The sequence below is a fragment of the Hemitrygon akajei genome, chromosome 6 (genome assembly GCF_048418815.1).
Source record: "Hemitrygon akajei chromosome 6, sHemAka1.3, whole genome shotgun sequence".
Taxonomy (NCBI): Eukaryota; Metazoa; Chordata; class Chondrichthyes; order Myliobatiformes; family Dasyatidae; genus Hemitrygon; species Hemitrygon akajei.
In genome coordinates this window covers 48,219,717-48,236,646 of record NC_133129.1, presented here as the reverse complement: position 1 = coordinate 48,236,646, position 16,930 = coordinate 48,219,717, and the positions used below count along the sequence as shown (strand labels likewise).

Below are 16,930 nucleotides of genomic sequence, written 5' to 3'. Positions count from 1 at the left end.
AAATTTTAGAAATACTAAATGAGAATAGTATTTTTTTTCTCTTCTTATACATATACTTTTTTATGTTGCGGGGGAGCTGGGAGGCTGTGGATCGGTTACTGCGGGATTCACGTGTGTAATCATGGCGGTTGCCATGACCCGTACAGCAGAGGGGGGTAATGTTGTGTCTTTTTTCCACAACATTAGTAGGGGGGTATTTTTTTTTTCCTTTATATTTTAATTTTTTTCTATCTTTTTGCCTGGATGAATGGTGGGGACACACATAGCAACATGGAGACTTTTATAAAGATTTCCCAGGATACCACGAAAGTGAAAAGATTAGGTATTATTATAGATTGAAAAGAAAAAGAACTTTAACATATATTTAAAAAAAAAAATGAGAACTCCGTGGAGCATGTGGGGATCTTCCAACATCCAGGCATTTCCCTTTTTTTTTCTCTTTCTTATTTTCTTAATAGGGATGTTAGGGGGGAGGGGTTAAGGGGAGGGGGCTGGGTAACACTTTTTTTTCATGCACATTTATTCTGTAACAATTTGAAAACAATAAAAAAAGTTTATAAAAAAAAAAAATAACATGGGTAAGAAGGGTGATGAGGTCCTGCAAAGTGAGTTCAGGGAGTTAGGTGCTAAGTTAAAGGACAGACTCCAGGGTTGTGATCTCAGGATTGCTACCCATGCCACATGATAGTGAGACCAGAAAAAGGTAACATATTGCTAAGGAGATGGTGCAAGAGGGAGGGCTTCAGATTTTGGATCATTGGGCTCTCTTCCAAAGAAGATGGGACCTGTACAGAAGGGACTGTTTGCACTTGAACTGGAGGGGGACTAATATTCTTGCAGGAAGGTTTGCTACTGCTACACCGAGTGCGGGGATCGGGGGGGGGTGGGGGGGGTGGAGGGTTTTAACAAGAGTGCTGATGGATGAGAACCAGAGCTCCTGAGCAGATAGTGGAGATTGTGGGGAAAGTTGTTGTTAAGCCTATATACAAAGTCAGGAAGTGAATGGTTGAGCATGCTGGGAATAATGTTCTGAGTTGTGTATATTTCAGTGTAAAGAGTACTGTAGGGAAAGTACATGAGCTTAGGGCATAGATCAGTATGTGGAATTATGACATTGTAGCCACTAGTGAGACTGGTTGCAGGAGTGGCAAGGGCAGCTCAATGTTCCAGTTTACCCTTGCTTTACATGTGATAGAGTGGGATAGCATTAATAGTCAGTAAAAATGTCATGCCAGTGTTCAGACAGGACAGTCTGGAGAGCTTGTCTACTGAAGCTGAGGAATAAGAAAGGGATGACCACATTAATGGGATTATATTATAGGTCACCGAACAGTCTGTGGAATTAGTGGAGCAAATTTGTAGAGAGATCACAGACACGGATATGATTTTAACTTTCCACATACTGACTGGGACTCCCATACTATAAAAGGACTAGATAGGATAGTTTATCAAATGTGTTCAGGAAAGTTTCTGTAATCAGTACTTAGAGATCCCAACTATAGAGAATGCAACACTAGATCTCCTATTAGGGAATGAGATATGGCAAGTGACAGCTTGTGTAGGGGAACACTTTGCATCTAGTGATCATATTACCATTAGTTTCAAGATAATTATGGGGAAGGATATGTCTGGTCCTCAGGTTGAGATTCATAATTGGAGAAAGGCCAATTTTGAAGGTATCAGAAAGGATCTGGCAGATGTGGATTGAGACAGTTTGATTTCTGGCAAAGGTGACCCCAGTAAACAGAAGGCCTTCAAAAGTGAAATTGAGAGTATAGAGTTTGTATGTTCCTGGCAGATGAAAAGGTAAGAATAACAGGTTTAGGGAACCTGGGTTTTCGAGAGATATTGAAACCCTATTTAAAAAAAGGTATAGGTAGGAAGGAGCAAATAATGTACTTGAGGAGCATAAGAAGTACAAGAAAACACTTAAGAAAGAAATTAGGAGAGCAAAAAGAAGGCATGAGATTGCTCTAGTAGACAAGGTGAAGAAGAATCCCCAAATGCTTCAACAGATATATTAAGACACTCTAAATCCTTATTAGTTTATCATTTCTTCACAAAGTACTTGCCTTCATTTTTCCACCAAAGATTCTGTGTAACAGCACAGTTATTGACAGGTATATTTGATATCACATATACAAAATCATATATGTTTTATGTTAGCTAACTGACTGGAATTACTTGAGAGTAGAGATTCAGAGAAGACTAGCTAAATGTTCATAATGAAGATGTAAAACTAACCAAATAGTAGGTAACACTTTGTGAATTTGACACCAAGGAAACTTAGCTCTTAATAAGCTCTTTAGTAAGTCCACCAACCTCCTTTTCATGGTTTTAAGTCACAACTCATGTGGAAAAAATATTAAAGTTTTGTTAATGAAGTGAAATCACTATTTACTGGTCCAGCTAAGATTTAAACAATTCATCAAAGTCGACCATCACTTACCTTCCCAATTTAGTGTTTCAAAAAAGCTGTTGGAGGTCTCACTGTTTGGATGGGAAGTCTCATCTTCACTTGTATTCTCTGAAGCATGGTCGGATTTAGGTGTTTCTGCATCATACTGTGCTGTTGACCCTGGCTGTCTGGGCAACTCCGGCTTTCCTTTATTAGTCAGAAAAAATATTCATGAATCTCAGAATTCTCTGAAGTTATAACTATTTTAGCATTTTTTAAATATTAGGTAAAGCAAACTAATTCTCACATTTCATCATTACTTAAGAATTAATACTGAATAATGAAAGTAAACAAAGAATGTGGAACAAGAACAGCACAGGAACTGATCCTTCAGATGTCATTCTAATTATTCCCAAACACCTACACAAGGTCCGTATCCATATCCCTCCTTTCTCTGCCTGTTCACGCATGCCTGAAACTCTTATGTTATTATATCTGATTTTGCCACCTTCCGTGGCAGCATGATCCACTCTCCATGTAAATAAAACTTCCCTCGTAAATCTCCTTTAAGCTTTATCACTTCACCTTAAATCTAAGCTCTCTAGTCCATGACATTTCCACCTGGGAAAAAGGTTCTAACTATTCTACCTGATCTATGTCTTTCATAGTTTTCTACACTTCTATCATCTCTCCTCTCAGCGTACAGCACTCCAGTGAAATTCAGTAAAATCCAGCAACAAAATCTCAACTTGATGTCTTTACTAAACAAATTTTATGTATAATATATATCTAATGCAATAAAATTACCAGCCCCATGTGATTGTTTTGACTTGCTAAGAAACATGAAAAGTGCATTTGTGTATTGTGCCAAGAAACACTGCTAGAATAGTACTCACAAAACTTTCTACACTCTACCTGAAGTATTTCCTTTCACATGTATAGCAACTCACATTTCACGATCTAGAATTCTTGTTTAAAACAAATCGTAAAAAGTTATATGATTAATGCATCAGGGATAGGTGGAATAAATGCAAAGGTGAGTTCTAATGCTCTCTAGAGCACAGCATGAATGAGCAAGAGACCAGAAAACACTTGAAATTCTTTAGCAGGGCCACACTGCTGAACTTTGAAAACAATTCACCTACTACAGTGATCAGATTCATATGACACAGCTGATCTGCAATTGGCCCATGATGCTCTGCCAAATATTTAATGAAATCTCTTTTTTTTGCTCATTCCCCAAAGCCCTATGTGCTCTTCCCCTTCAATTACAGACAATTCTCTTTGAGTAGTACATCTTTATTGGTTTCTTTCATCCTTGTGACAGTGGATTCTATAAAAGTCAAAGAAATAAAATGGGTGAGCCACATATTCACCTGTTCCTTCTTGCTCTGCCATTCAAAACCATGATGACCAATCCTGTACTCCAACTCTGTCTTCCTGCAGCCCTCACCTCTTCAAATCCAAGTATCTATCAATCTCAGTCGTAAATGTACTCAACAAGTAAACATTGCAGTCTTCACAGGATTTTCAACCTTCTGTAAATGAAATTTCCCTTCATCTGTCTCAAATTCTAGGATGGTGCTCCTACTTAGCATTTGCTAACATTTCCTCCCAGAATGTTGCAAGTATCCATGAGAGCATTTTATTTTTTCTAAATTCTGATGAGAATGTATTGATACTTTTAATCTCTCAGACCAAGACCAAGAATCAGTCAGGTGAACCTATGCACTGATTTGAAGGCATAAATATGCTAACTTTAGCGCAGGTTCTGAAACTGTACTCAGCACTCCAAATTACTTATCACCGAATCCTTGTACAATCCCAGCAAACAGCCCCACATCTCTATTCCAATCGACTTGTACCAAAGGGCAACAGAGCTGCTTAACTGTGCTATATTGGCGATTGTTTTCTGTATCTCATGACTCAGAACACCACATCACTGTCCTCACCAGGATTTAATATTTTTCAACATTTAATGGATATTGATTTTCTGTGTTCCATAAAGAAAATAAAAATCTTCACATTATACTGTACCATGTTATACTATACCTACTATCTTCTCTTCCCTTTATTTGCCCATCTTCCTTTGTATAAGTCCTTGCAACTGTCACAAATCATTCATCAAACTCAGAGATATTACACTTTTCCTTTACTGAACTGTTGCAGAATTTAGGAAGTTTTGGAAATCTGAGGTAAGTTGGCAAACAGGATCCAAAATTGGCTGGGTAAAGGCAGAGAGCAGCGCTGGGTCTCGATCTTTACTCTTTTTTTAAAGAAAAAACCTATCAGCTAGCCCTCCTACCATGGAACCTTTGCGTACATCCTCACACTTGCTAAAGGTCTCTCAATGCAAGTTAAACATTCAGAAAAACTTAATGTAATTTTTTCAATGCTCCCTACACAGAAAGAATTTAAAAGCATACTACTCTTACCAAGCACCAATATCCCTTTTGTTGACAGCTCTGAGACTGTTTAGAATCTCTAATATGAATGCAAACAAGAGACCACTGTGCCTGACAATCTGAATCATGCCTTTTGTGTTACAATTAGATCTGAACTGCAGCTAACAATATTCCACACACATGTTTAATCCATGATCTATTCATGTTTTTTTCTGCTCCCTATATCTCAGTTCTATCTAATGGTAGATAAAATATACTGTTTCTGCAAAAGTAGTGGGATTTTTATTCACTTGATTGAGGGGATATCTGATTTAGTTTATTTCATACCAGTGAACTTTGAACCTTTAAGTTAACTTCAAAGGGCTAATTAATTCCTGAAGGTCCAGCGTTAACTTCTCTCTTGCTAGTTAAAATACATCTATAGTTGTTTAATACTGGTTGGTGGAAATACTCACATCTTCTAAAGAGGAGAAGTGAGACTGTCAGTAGAAGCATTTACTTTGACAAATGCTTTAATTTTGAACATACAAACTTGACTCCTGGGGCGAGAATGGGTATTCACACAATACTGCCAATGGAAAGGATGGATACTCACACAACACATCCAATGTACAGAATTAGTTTCAATTTACCAGCGCTACAGCTGCCAGCTGCTCCCTCAAACAGACAATTTCTCAAGCAATTTTAACCGCTGGCAAACTAACCTTCCAGAGATTAGGAAAGGAGTTAAGGAATTGCTCCAGGGACCATGAATCAACTTGAATAGTCTTATTTTCCCTCCAATCAATGAGGGAAGCCATTAAATCCAAAATCCAAGACATGAGCATTTTTAACCTGAGAAATGAAATAATGGCTATCGTTTTCAGAATCACTGTCAAGTGAGAGCAGTGTACGATTACACAGAGTTATACGTTGGTTATCCATCAAGAAGAGAGGGACAAAGAGAAATGAAGAATTCTCATAGAAGTATCCCATTTTTTGCAAAGGTTAATACATATGTAACCACTCTTAGGGGAAAAACACAATCTGAGATCTAGAGATTTACAAATTAAATCAATCGCTTAATTAAATTATTTGAACTACTCTGAATTGCTCTGTATCATTAATTTCCAATATGCATTCATCTACCTGCCTGTCTCCTTTATCATCTATTTTGACATGCTTTTGTATGTATTCTTGGTGTTGCATGCCAGGCAATTTTCACACTTGTTTTCTCATATTATATTCTCCAGATAATAGAATTCCAGAAATCTTCCATCCCTCATTCATTCCTCACATTTTTGCCATTAGCTACATAGACAGGCAGCCTGGATTGAGATCTGCAGCATCTGCAGATTTTCTCTTGTCTGGACTGAGATTTGGTGCTTAAACATACCGAATTTAGAAAGCATCTCTTGTTGTTCTTCACGACTAGAGAAGAGGATTTTGGGATTGAGACCCTTTGTCATGAAGTTTTCCCATGGTGGGTTGTTACTTCTGGAATTTTCTTCAGGCTCCACCTCTACTTCCAGAGTTACTTGGAAGAGATCTGGGTATTTCTCCTGGATGTCACATGCATCAAGATCATACCTGAAACACAGAATTGTCAAAGCCATTTCAAAACTAACCAAACCCATGAGTTAGCTCGGTCCTGATGTGCTTCCATGAGGTTGGCTTATTAAACCTACTTTTCCAATTGACACACACCTACAGAGTTGTTAGGAAGAAGATTTCAGGATTAAATACAGAGGCTATGAAGGAACAGGAGTCAAAATAGTGAGTGAGCTGTAGATTGTGGTATTTTCATGTGACAAATCCCGTTGTACCCCTTGGGATATGGACTGTGAGCTTGTGAATTGCTTATACTCTAACATAGACTCAATTACAACAAAACACCAATTTCCTTCAATTTTATAAATTATATTTAGATGAGTAGCCATAATCTGTGAATTTTGCATATAGCTGTTATTTTAAACAGCAGTGACTCCTCAGAATTCTGTTCCTTGAGGTCAACATTTAAACCTAAGCAGCAACAGAAATAAGTCTTTCTTCTGAACATCAACAACCACCACCAAAATATATGATCAGATTCACTTAGGAAAAATAAAGACTGTAGAATCATCTATCAAATGGTTTGATTTAATTGTGCACTCCAGTGGCAGGAATGATTCAGCTTGAGAGATTACACCATTAGTTCTTGGCTGTAAATGTTTTCCTGCTAACCTTTTTTTGCAGCTTACTGCTAATTTTATCTTCAAAACAAATAAGAAAAAACTTAGATTTACCATTCAGCCCTTAAAATTTGATCTGCATGCGTAAGCATGTATGTATGTGTTATTATTATGCCAAAATGGACCAACTCACTTGGAAGCTTCAAGATATAAAAAGAATTACTTTAAAGTAATCCCCTACTGTATCTTTTTCCTCAAAGCAATGAAATACAATAAAAGGACAAACTTGTCAGCAAAGAGCTAAATTTCTTACATTTCCAAAAAGTAGCTGGTAGCTCAGAACGTTGACCAATTTCTTTATTTCTGAAAAAAGTATTTGGTAAAATACTGAGTAGCCAAGTGTGTGAAAGACGTTACACCCAATACCAAGTTTGACCCTGCAACCAGCACCACTGAGAAATCCACTTTGTATTTTCTTTGCCCAATGCACTTTTTCCTCTTGCACTTTTTTAAGTCTGAGAACTGATATATAAACTGTTGTGTTAAAAGTTTAAGATCTCCAAGTGGGCCAAAGGGCCTGTTCCTATACTGTACTTCTCTAAGTTGTCCCAGGGCCTCTGCTGTTGTTTAACCATCTGACATAAATTGCATACAAGTGCTGAGACATTGTTAAATTCCAACTGTTTGTTAAGTCAATACTTTTTAGCACAACTGCTTGCAGTGTTATCTAAAACCAGGACCCTGGTGAGAAATTAACCACTAACGATAAAACTCCTATGAGGCTCCATTAACAACAGTCTGTGGTTGTGCAAGTCTGCCTGCTCAGGTATCACATTAGATCAGATTTAATATAGGAGTGACTTAATCACTGAATTATTTTCCATCATTTGGTATATCATTTTGGCCCTAAATCAACACTTGTTACTTCTTCCAAAAATCCTAATACCCTATGTCCAATCCCCAATGCACCGCCCAGTCTTATAACATTTGTAGTAAGTTCTTCTAACAAAAATATGCAGCATTTTCAATTCCCTTCCTTCCACAGTGCGGCTCAACCTGCTGATTTTCTCCAGCCAGCAGACTATTTATTGCTTCAATCTTTTTTTCTCTAGTCCTGCTGTAAAGTCTCGGCCCTAAACATCAGCTCTACTCTTTTTCATAGATGCTGCCTGGCCTGCTGTTCCTCCAGTACTGTGTGTGTTGCTTGATTTTCCAGTATCTGCATATTTTCTCTTGTTTGCGATTGGATTACTACACTACAAAGTCTCTTCCAAGGATACCTACCCTGAAGAAGTTTAAATCTTCCCTTCGACATCTTTTTTTCCTCCAGTCCTGCTGAAGGGTCTTGACCCGAAACATCGACTGTACTCTTTTCCATAGATGCTGCCTGGCCTGTGGAGTTCCTCCAGCATTTTGTATGAGTTCCTTGGATTTCCAGCATCTGCAGATTTTCTCTTACTTGTTTATTGCTCTAGCCCCTTCAGCTGCCTTTCACTGCACTGTTTGGGAGTTCCCAGTGCTCCCGGTGTGGCCTTTTATATATTGGTGAGACCCAACGCAGACTAGGCGACCGTTTCGCTGAACACCTACGTTCTGTCCGCCAGAGAAAGCAGGAACTCCCAGTGGCCACACATTTTAATTCCATGTGCCATTCCCATTCTGATATGTCTATCCATGGCCTCCTCTACTGTCAAGATGAAGCCACACTCAGGTTGGAGGAACAACACCTTATATACCGACTGGGTAGCCTCCAACCTGATGGCATGAACATTGACTTCTCTAACTTACATTAATGCCCCTCCCCTTCTTACCCCATCCCTGATATATTTAGTTTTATTTCCTCTCTCTGCCCATCACTCTGTCTGTTCTCCATCTCCCTCTGGTGCTCCCCTCCCCCTTTCTTTCTCCCTAGGCCTCTCGTCCCATGATCCTTTCCCTTCTCCAGCTCTGTATCCCTTTTGCCAATCACCTGTCTGGCTCTCAGCTTCACCCCACCCCCTCTGGTCTTCTCCTATCATTTCGCATTTTCCCCTCCCCCTCCTACTTTCAAATCTCTTACCATCTTTCCTTTCAGTTAGTCCTGACGAAGGGTCTCGGCCCGAAACGTCAACAGCGCTTCTCCCTATAGATGCTGCCTGGCCTGCTGCGTTCCACCAGCATTTTGTGTGTGCTGCTTGAATTTCCAGCATCTGCAGATTTCCTCCTTTTTGCTTCATAACTACAGGAATGTGTTGGGCCAAGGATAGATCCTCTGACAAGTTGAAGCCCATGAACTTGAAGCCTGTCACCCTTTCCACCACCGACTCCTCAATGATTTCTGGTATGCGTTCTTTGGTTTTGCTGAATTTGAATGCAAGGCCAGTGTTGCAACAAAACTCAACCAACCCAGCCCATCTATCTTGCTCCTGTACGCTTTCTGATCATCTAACAACAGTAGCATCATCAGTGAATTGAAAGATGCTAAATTCAGCAAGGGATTTTAGCAAGGTATTCTGCCTGCTGAGACAGATAGCACCATCCAAGGTATTGAGTCACAGGTCATTACATTTCTTCCTAAGCCATTTCCTTTATTTTGCCACAAATCTATCTCACAGTTTGGTCCCAAAGCTGAAACGAAAATGTGAAATATTTGGACACAATACCATAAATCCACAGACATAAACTGTAATGGGCTTCTCTGATCTCTGATGCTTAAGTAATGCCAACATATTCTCTGTCCTTTTTCAAATAAGTTCCAAAGATCTATACATAACTTCATATTAAAATCAACCGTTTACTCCATTTTTCACTTTCCATAACTTCACTTCGCACATTGAGTATTAAACCATTTGCTGACGCTATTTAAAGTATTCTTAAATATTGAAACAAATCATTATAGGTAGGCTTACTCGGCTAACAGAATAACTAGGTGAAGAACAATTACAAAACTATAGCCCCAATTTTTGCAGTTCACTCTTAAATTTACAGAGTTCAATATCTGTACAAAAACTACCTGATACTTTGTTGTATTGGTTTTATTTTGAAATATTTTATTCTGCTGGCAAAATATTAATACCATACTAACCTTATGGACTGCTAAATTTCAATTTCCATGAACACCTGCTCATCTGTTCGATGGAACTTTGTTAGATTTCATTAAGTGGAATCTCCTATGATTCTTTTTAACTCTACTCCTCATTTTTTTTTCTCCAATCCTGCTAAAGGGTCTCGGCCCATAACGTCAACTGTACTCTTTTCCATTGATGCTACCGTATCTGCTGAGTTCCTCCAGCATTTTGTGTGTGTGTCGCTTGGATTTCGAGCATCTGCAGACATCTCTTGTTTTTTAATTGGATCTCCTATGATCCTGCTTATATTAAAAATATCAACAAAGCAAACCCAACCAATTCTAGATTTTATGTACGAATCCAACAGTGAAAGCCCATACATTTCTAAGTCTACTAATATTAAGATAATTCCTGGGTAATTTTAATTGTAGTTGTTGAAAAGCTTTGGGCCTCACATGGATTTTTAAAGATAAACTTAACTGTGAAATAAAATGGACAGTGCATTTCAATATAACTGAGGCATAGCTCACCACCTTCTTCCAAAGCATATATTTTCTGTAGCTTCAAACAAAGATAAAGATTACTTGACACATGTACATCAAAACATACAGCGAAGTGTGTAATTTGTGTCAACAACCAACGCATACTGAGGATGTGATGGGGGCAGCCTGCAAATGTCAACAAGTCAAGTCAAGTCAACTTTTATTGTCATTTCGACCATAACTGCTGGTACAGTGCATAGCAAAAATGAGACAACGTTTTTCAGGACCATGACACAGTATAAAAAACTAGACTGAACTACGTAATAAAAAAAACAACACAGAGAAAGCTACACTAGACTACAGACCTACACTGGACTGCATAAAGTGCAAAAAACAGTGCGGGCATTCCAATAAATAATAAACAGGACAGTAGGGCAAGGTGTCAGTCCAGGCTTTGGGTATTGAGGAGTCTGATAGCTTGGGGAAGAAACTGGTACACCATGCTTCTGGCACCAGCGTAGCATACCCACAATGTTCTAAACCCAAGCCATATGTCTTTGGAATGCGGGAATAAGCCGGAACACCCAGAGCAAATCCACATGATCACAGGGAAATCATACAAACCCCTTACAGACAGCAGTGGGAAATTAAACTTATGATGACCTAATGTCACGCCTGAAAGTTCACTAACTGACTGAAAAAACTAAAATCTCTTTGACACTTGAAATAACAGGATGCCTTCCCAGATGGATTAAATACAAAGAACTACACCTATTATGTGCAGTCAATGGCAAGTGCATGACTGTGACACAGACAGCCTTTATAAGTGAACCCTACAACAGGATAATTTTCTACAAATCCTCAAGCGGCACTAGATGCAAAGATCAGCAGCTTCACTACTAGAAATTTCTTATGCAAGTAAACAAACATAAAAAGACTTACTTTGCAAATTTGACCAAGGTAGCATTTCTGGGCACAAATCCAGTGTGGAATTGAATCTGGAACATCTTCATTGAAGTCATCTGAAAGAAAATGGTCAACCAATTTGCAGATGTCATGCAATCAATTAATCTCTCACAAGCATGATTTGGATCTTCTTGTCCATTATGGACAATATACACTGTTTAGAACATTGATTGAAATTAATGCAATGCTGTGCTACAAAAGCACATCTTGCCGGGAACACAAAGCCATGATCCATTGTAAAAACAAATCTGCTAATGAATTTTTACGTACTCATCTCTTCTTCAAATGCATCAACATTACAGAGTGCATCAGGTTCCCACAATTATTACATAGCTCATTCTCTACCTTTGCTTGCAGTCTTCCTCCAAGTGTTGATCTGGCATGAAAGATCACAATAAGGACATCACCTTGGATACTTAAACTCAGTGGTATTACTGCCTTGCCATCTTCCACTTTGAATTCCCTGTAAGAAACAAATTCCAGGTAATTGCTCATCTACAATATATTAAACTGCAACTTAAGCAGTAATCTTAAAAATCACTTAGTCACAAAGCTTATGGTATCATCTTTTATTTTCCAGTTTGGAAAATCCACTGCCTCATTACAATTTCATTAATGACACAGGCTGCATTGTCCAGCTGTGACAACTAAAATTAGGATATATAGAATTTGTTGCATGCTCCTCCATGGTGTGAACACAGCTAAGCCCAAACTCTTCCCATCCAGAGCTAACAGGAGATATGAGCATACCCATGCCAGTCTTTCTCCTTCCAGCTGATATAATGCTGCCAATGAATGGCCCAGCTGCTTTAATTTGATTCAACACAGCAACTTATATTTGTAACATATAAACTTATGATACACCCCAAGCTAATACACAGAAGGATGAGGGGAGAAGGAAATCAAAGGCTAACGAGCAGGATCAGGTGTGAAATGGAAGGCACCAAGCTCAGATAATTGCCTGGGTTTGAACTTTGACCCTTCCTAACAAGACTAGATGAGGGCATAAGGAATACATGTGACAGTAATATAGGCAAATTATAATTGAATGACTTTGTAATTCCAGTGATCATAACAACTGTATTGAAACAGTTGTGGATACTGTATAACAACTAATCTGTATTTGTTTTTGTTCTTTTCCATACCTTGTGACGCATTGGGGCCACCTTGCCATTTCTTTAGCATTTCTGTCTGTTTTTTTTAAAATAAGGCCAAGTTTTTAGTTCAACCCAGCATGGATGGAAAGCGTGCAAGAAACCAGCTGAATTTGAACCCAGGATCACACGCCTCAAAATCCAGTGCAGATATCACTACACCACCGGCCGGTTAATCTGCACTTACCTCAGTTTATCATACTCTTCAGAAGTCGTCATCACTCGATCATCACCGACATATATCTCACAGAATGGTCGACAAGCATTACGCTGTTTATTAAATAAAGGAACCGGTGTCATCACAATCGACTTGATCAGGATGGATTTGTTATGTGGAATTATAGGCTCTTCAGCCATCATATCACACATGTATTCCACGTATCTATAAGCAGAGAAGGAAGGGGACAGGCACTGAAAAAACTGTGGTAAACTACACATGTAAACATGATAATAAACTGCAGGTAGTGTCCTTTACCCACTTAGTTACAGAATGAAACACTGGAACTTCAGCTTTCCCATTGCTTGTAACAATAATTGTTACTGACATTAAAAGATTGTTCAGTATAACATGAGGATTTATTTGTTTCCTTTTTAGAACTAGATATGAAGTGAGATGGCTTCATAACCAGAATTCTTTGATTTCCTACATCACTTTTTATATTTTCATTCCAAATCTCATTGAATCAGATACATTTTAATTATTCTAGCTCTCTCTACATTCCTTCCTCAATGCTTCAGGCATTACAATATTAAGTGTACAGTCTCTCATTTTTTTTAAGGTTCTATTGGATTGGGCCCAGATTGTTGTTTTTATTATGCTTTTATGTGACGTTTTAGCTCTCTTTGCACTTGCTTATATATTTGTAATAGTCACATGTTTATTTGTAAACTTTTCATAACTCAGAGTATACTTGATTCCATACTTCTCTAGGTTTTTTTTTGTCTGCAGAGCCAAAGTGGGACTCAGATAGGCCCTGTTCACACAGGTTTCCTTATCTAACCAATCTGCAGTATAAAGTCGGCAAGACATCAGGACAGCATTAGGTCATTCAGCCCATCGAGTCCGCTCTGTTATTTGAGCACACAGATTTATTTTCCAAATCTCTTCCATTCTCTGGATCTGTCATGCAACTGTCTATCTATGAGCCTCAAAACAAGATCTAGATCAGCTGATGAAGGGAGCAAAATGTCCGATGGAATTGGTAGTCAAAGTAGCGAAGAAGTTACATGGCATCCTTGTCTTTATCAAATGAGGTATTGAGTAGAAAAGTTAGGACGTTATGTTACACCTTACAAGGTGTTTGTTAGACTGTGCCTGGAATATTGCATTGAATTCTAGCCACCCAGCTATGGAAAAGTATGACTAAGCTGAAAAAGTTGCAGAAAAGATTCAAAAGGCTGTTGCCAGGATAGAGGGCTTGAGTTTTCAGGAAAGACAGGGTGGTCTAAGGGAGTAGTATAGGAGGTTGAGGGGTGACCTTATAAAGGTTTATAAAATCCAGACTGGTCGAGATAAAGTGGACAGTCATAGTCATTTTCCCAGGGTAGGGAAAACTAGATAAGTTTAAGTCAAGAGGGAAAATGTGTACAAGGGACCTGGGAAGGAACTTTTTCATACAGAGATAATGGGTAAATGGAGCAGCCAGAGAAATCTGTAATGTTTAAAAGATCAAGTACATTGATAGAAAAGATTTAGAGGGACATGGGCCAAATGGAGGCAAATGGAACCAACTAAAGAAGGCACCTTGGTTGGCATGGATAAGTTTAGACTAAGTGCCTGTTTCCAACTGTACAACCATGATTCTATGACTTTTTATTTCTAGAAAGAGTGTTTGGCTATTTTAACCTTTTGTGAAACAGTTCCAATACCAGGTGATGCTATGTGTTTTGAAATACAGTAAAATACTAATGAAACATACAGTGGCAAGTTCACAATAATAGAAATGTTTGCTAACCATTTCGCATATTATATCCTAGAGGCTCACCTATGTGAACTGAAATACCAACGAAAATGCAAACTAATAATGCTAACTAGAGCAATGATGCAAGACCTGAGGACTTGTCAATGAGAACAATTTCTTTGGCATGAAAGAGTCAAGTTTATTTTGTTTGAATACCTGTGTTAAAAGAAAACAAAATTATTGTTTGCACTTTTAATTGTTTGTATATAATAAGTTTTAATACTTTCTAATTATGGGTTTGAAATTTATATAGAAAAATCTAGTTGAAAACGGGATTTGTTAATAGTCTAATTCTGTATCTCTATAATAACTTCTGTATTTCTACGATAAATAATCTGCATTTACGTGGCAATATGATTGGTTTCGCCAATCAAAAGTTAGCTTAAAATGGGTACTCATGATTTTGTACTGACACATTTTGGGAAATATGTTTTATTCTAACAAACTTGCATTATTCACTGTAAATAAATAAATATCTGTCCTAAAGCCAATAACTCACTGTAGTTGTCAAGTCAATTGGCCTCCTTCCTGCAGTAAACCACCACTGCCGCACTCTTCGTGTTAACAGTGATAACCACAGTACATTCTCTTTAATATATCAATAAACTGTATTAGTTCTTCCAACAATATCTGATGACATTGTCCTCTGCACAACTTTATCTTATAAAAATCAAAGTGTACCTTTTGTGAGAAGGCCAGATACCAGGTGGTGACCTCTTCATGCTGAACATGTACACAGCAGCTTCGGCTGTGGTGAAGAGACGGCAAAAGCAGAGGAAAGAACAAACGACCACTGCAGATGCAGCTCGACCATCCTATTGTGAAAGAATTGAATAAAATTTCAAAAAAGTGAATACTATCTAGCTCTAGGTAACTAATATACACTGGAGCACATCTCAAGTTTGTTTTGAATACCAGTCAAGGACTGTGGTTGCTGGCACAATATAGAGTAATAACTTCCTCCTAAGCTCATTAGCATCTTTCAACCTTAACTACAAGAAAGAGCATAAGAAGAAGACGAACAAAGGGTAGTCTACAAAACTTTCCATCTTTCAGTTATGTCGAGAATCAGTACCAATCTCCTATAGTATGATCATGATTGAAACAGACTTCTAATAAACATAAAGCACGTTTGTACGACAGGCAAGGCAACTATTTTTATTTAAAAGTAACAGTAAGATAACAAATAAACTCTTCTCTGGCTTCCAACTGGGTACAGGTACTGACTTTAACCAAATTTTTCGGTGACAAACTCTGCCATCTTCATCAGGGCTGATGCCTGGGCATGTCTAGTCCAGTGGCACTGTTGTCCATCCCTCCTCATCCAATCAGGTTTCTACTGTCCCAACTTGCTTTCATTCGAATTCCAGTTCTTACACAGAGCGAGATTTTCATCTTTGTGAAAATTCTTTTCCTTCTAGTTTTATTTTAATGGCTTCCTTCACCAGGCAGTCCCAAAAGCCAATGGCACAGCACAATAGTTTTGTGCCATCAAAGGCCATTGTGAATTCTATTGTAAACAAGGTGGGACAGTAGAAACATGATTGGTTGAGGACTAACCAATCAGGAGGTACAGGCAATGGAGGGTATAAATACCACTGGACTAGACATGCCCCGACATCATCCCTGATGAAGATGGCAAGGATTTTCATCAAAATCTCAGTTAAAATCGATACCAGCTGGAAGCCAAAGAAGATTGTATTTGTCATATATGCTGGGAAAGCACTAGATCCTATTTCAACAGTAAAATGTTTTAAATTAAATGTTTAAATGAATTTTTGGCTCAAAATGAAAAATGCCCAATTGGGAATGGGACTACTTTCATCTTCATCTGTGAAGTACTTCCAATTTCTATCTGAGTAGAGCTTGCACTGTAAGATCCACCAACAATAATTGCTTTAAACAGCTTGAAGCAAGGTTGAAAGTTTGCAGAATATTATTTTGTCCCACTTGGAATTACTTTTAGATTGCCCCTCAACAGATTGCAGAAAGGCCCAGAGTTTAACCCATTACACACCAACAAATAACATTTATTTCTATGTTGGCTTCAATCCTTGATATCCACACTTGCAGACTACAGACGTTTCAGATTGGCAACATCTCCTTCACAATCACCATCAGGACAGGTACCACAAGGTGGTGTTTAGCCTCCTGCTCTACTCACTTCATATTTATTACTGTGAGGTTAAGTACAGCTCCAATATCATATTTAAGTTTGCCAATGAAACCAGTGTCACTGGCCAAATCAAAGATGGTGACGAATCAGCATTGAAAACGTGGCTGAATGAAGCCACAACATCCTCTCACTCAACATCAGCAAAACCAAGGAGCTGATTATTGACTTCAGGAGGAGGAAACGGCGCCCAT

General features: G+C 38.3%; 1 protein-coding gene across 4 annotated transcripts in view; it reads right to left on the bottom strand.

The window, feature by feature from the left end:
- gak (cyclin G associated kinase) overlaps positions 1 to 16,930 on the bottom strand; it is a 123,729-nt gene that overhangs the window by 36,718 nt on the left and 70,081 nt on the right. For all 4 annotated transcript variants that reach the window (XM_073048343.1, XM_073048345.1, XM_073048346.1 and 1 more), the window contains exons 15-20: positions 15,245 to 15,378; positions 12,790 to 12,984; positions 11,794 to 11,911; positions 11,425 to 11,504; positions 6,179 to 6,372; positions 2,450 to 2,605 (exon numbers count right to left, since the gene is read on the bottom strand). In XM_073048343.1, coding sequence (XP_072904444.1) covers positions 2,450 to 2,605; positions 6,179 to 6,372; positions 11,425 to 11,504; positions 11,794 to 11,911; positions 12,790 to 12,984; positions 15,245 to 15,378 — 877 coding nt within the window. The remainder of the gene's footprint in view (positions 1 to 2,449; positions 2,606 to 6,178; positions 6,373 to 11,424; positions 11,505 to 11,793; positions 11,912 to 12,789; positions 12,985 to 15,244; positions 15,379 to 16,930) is intronic.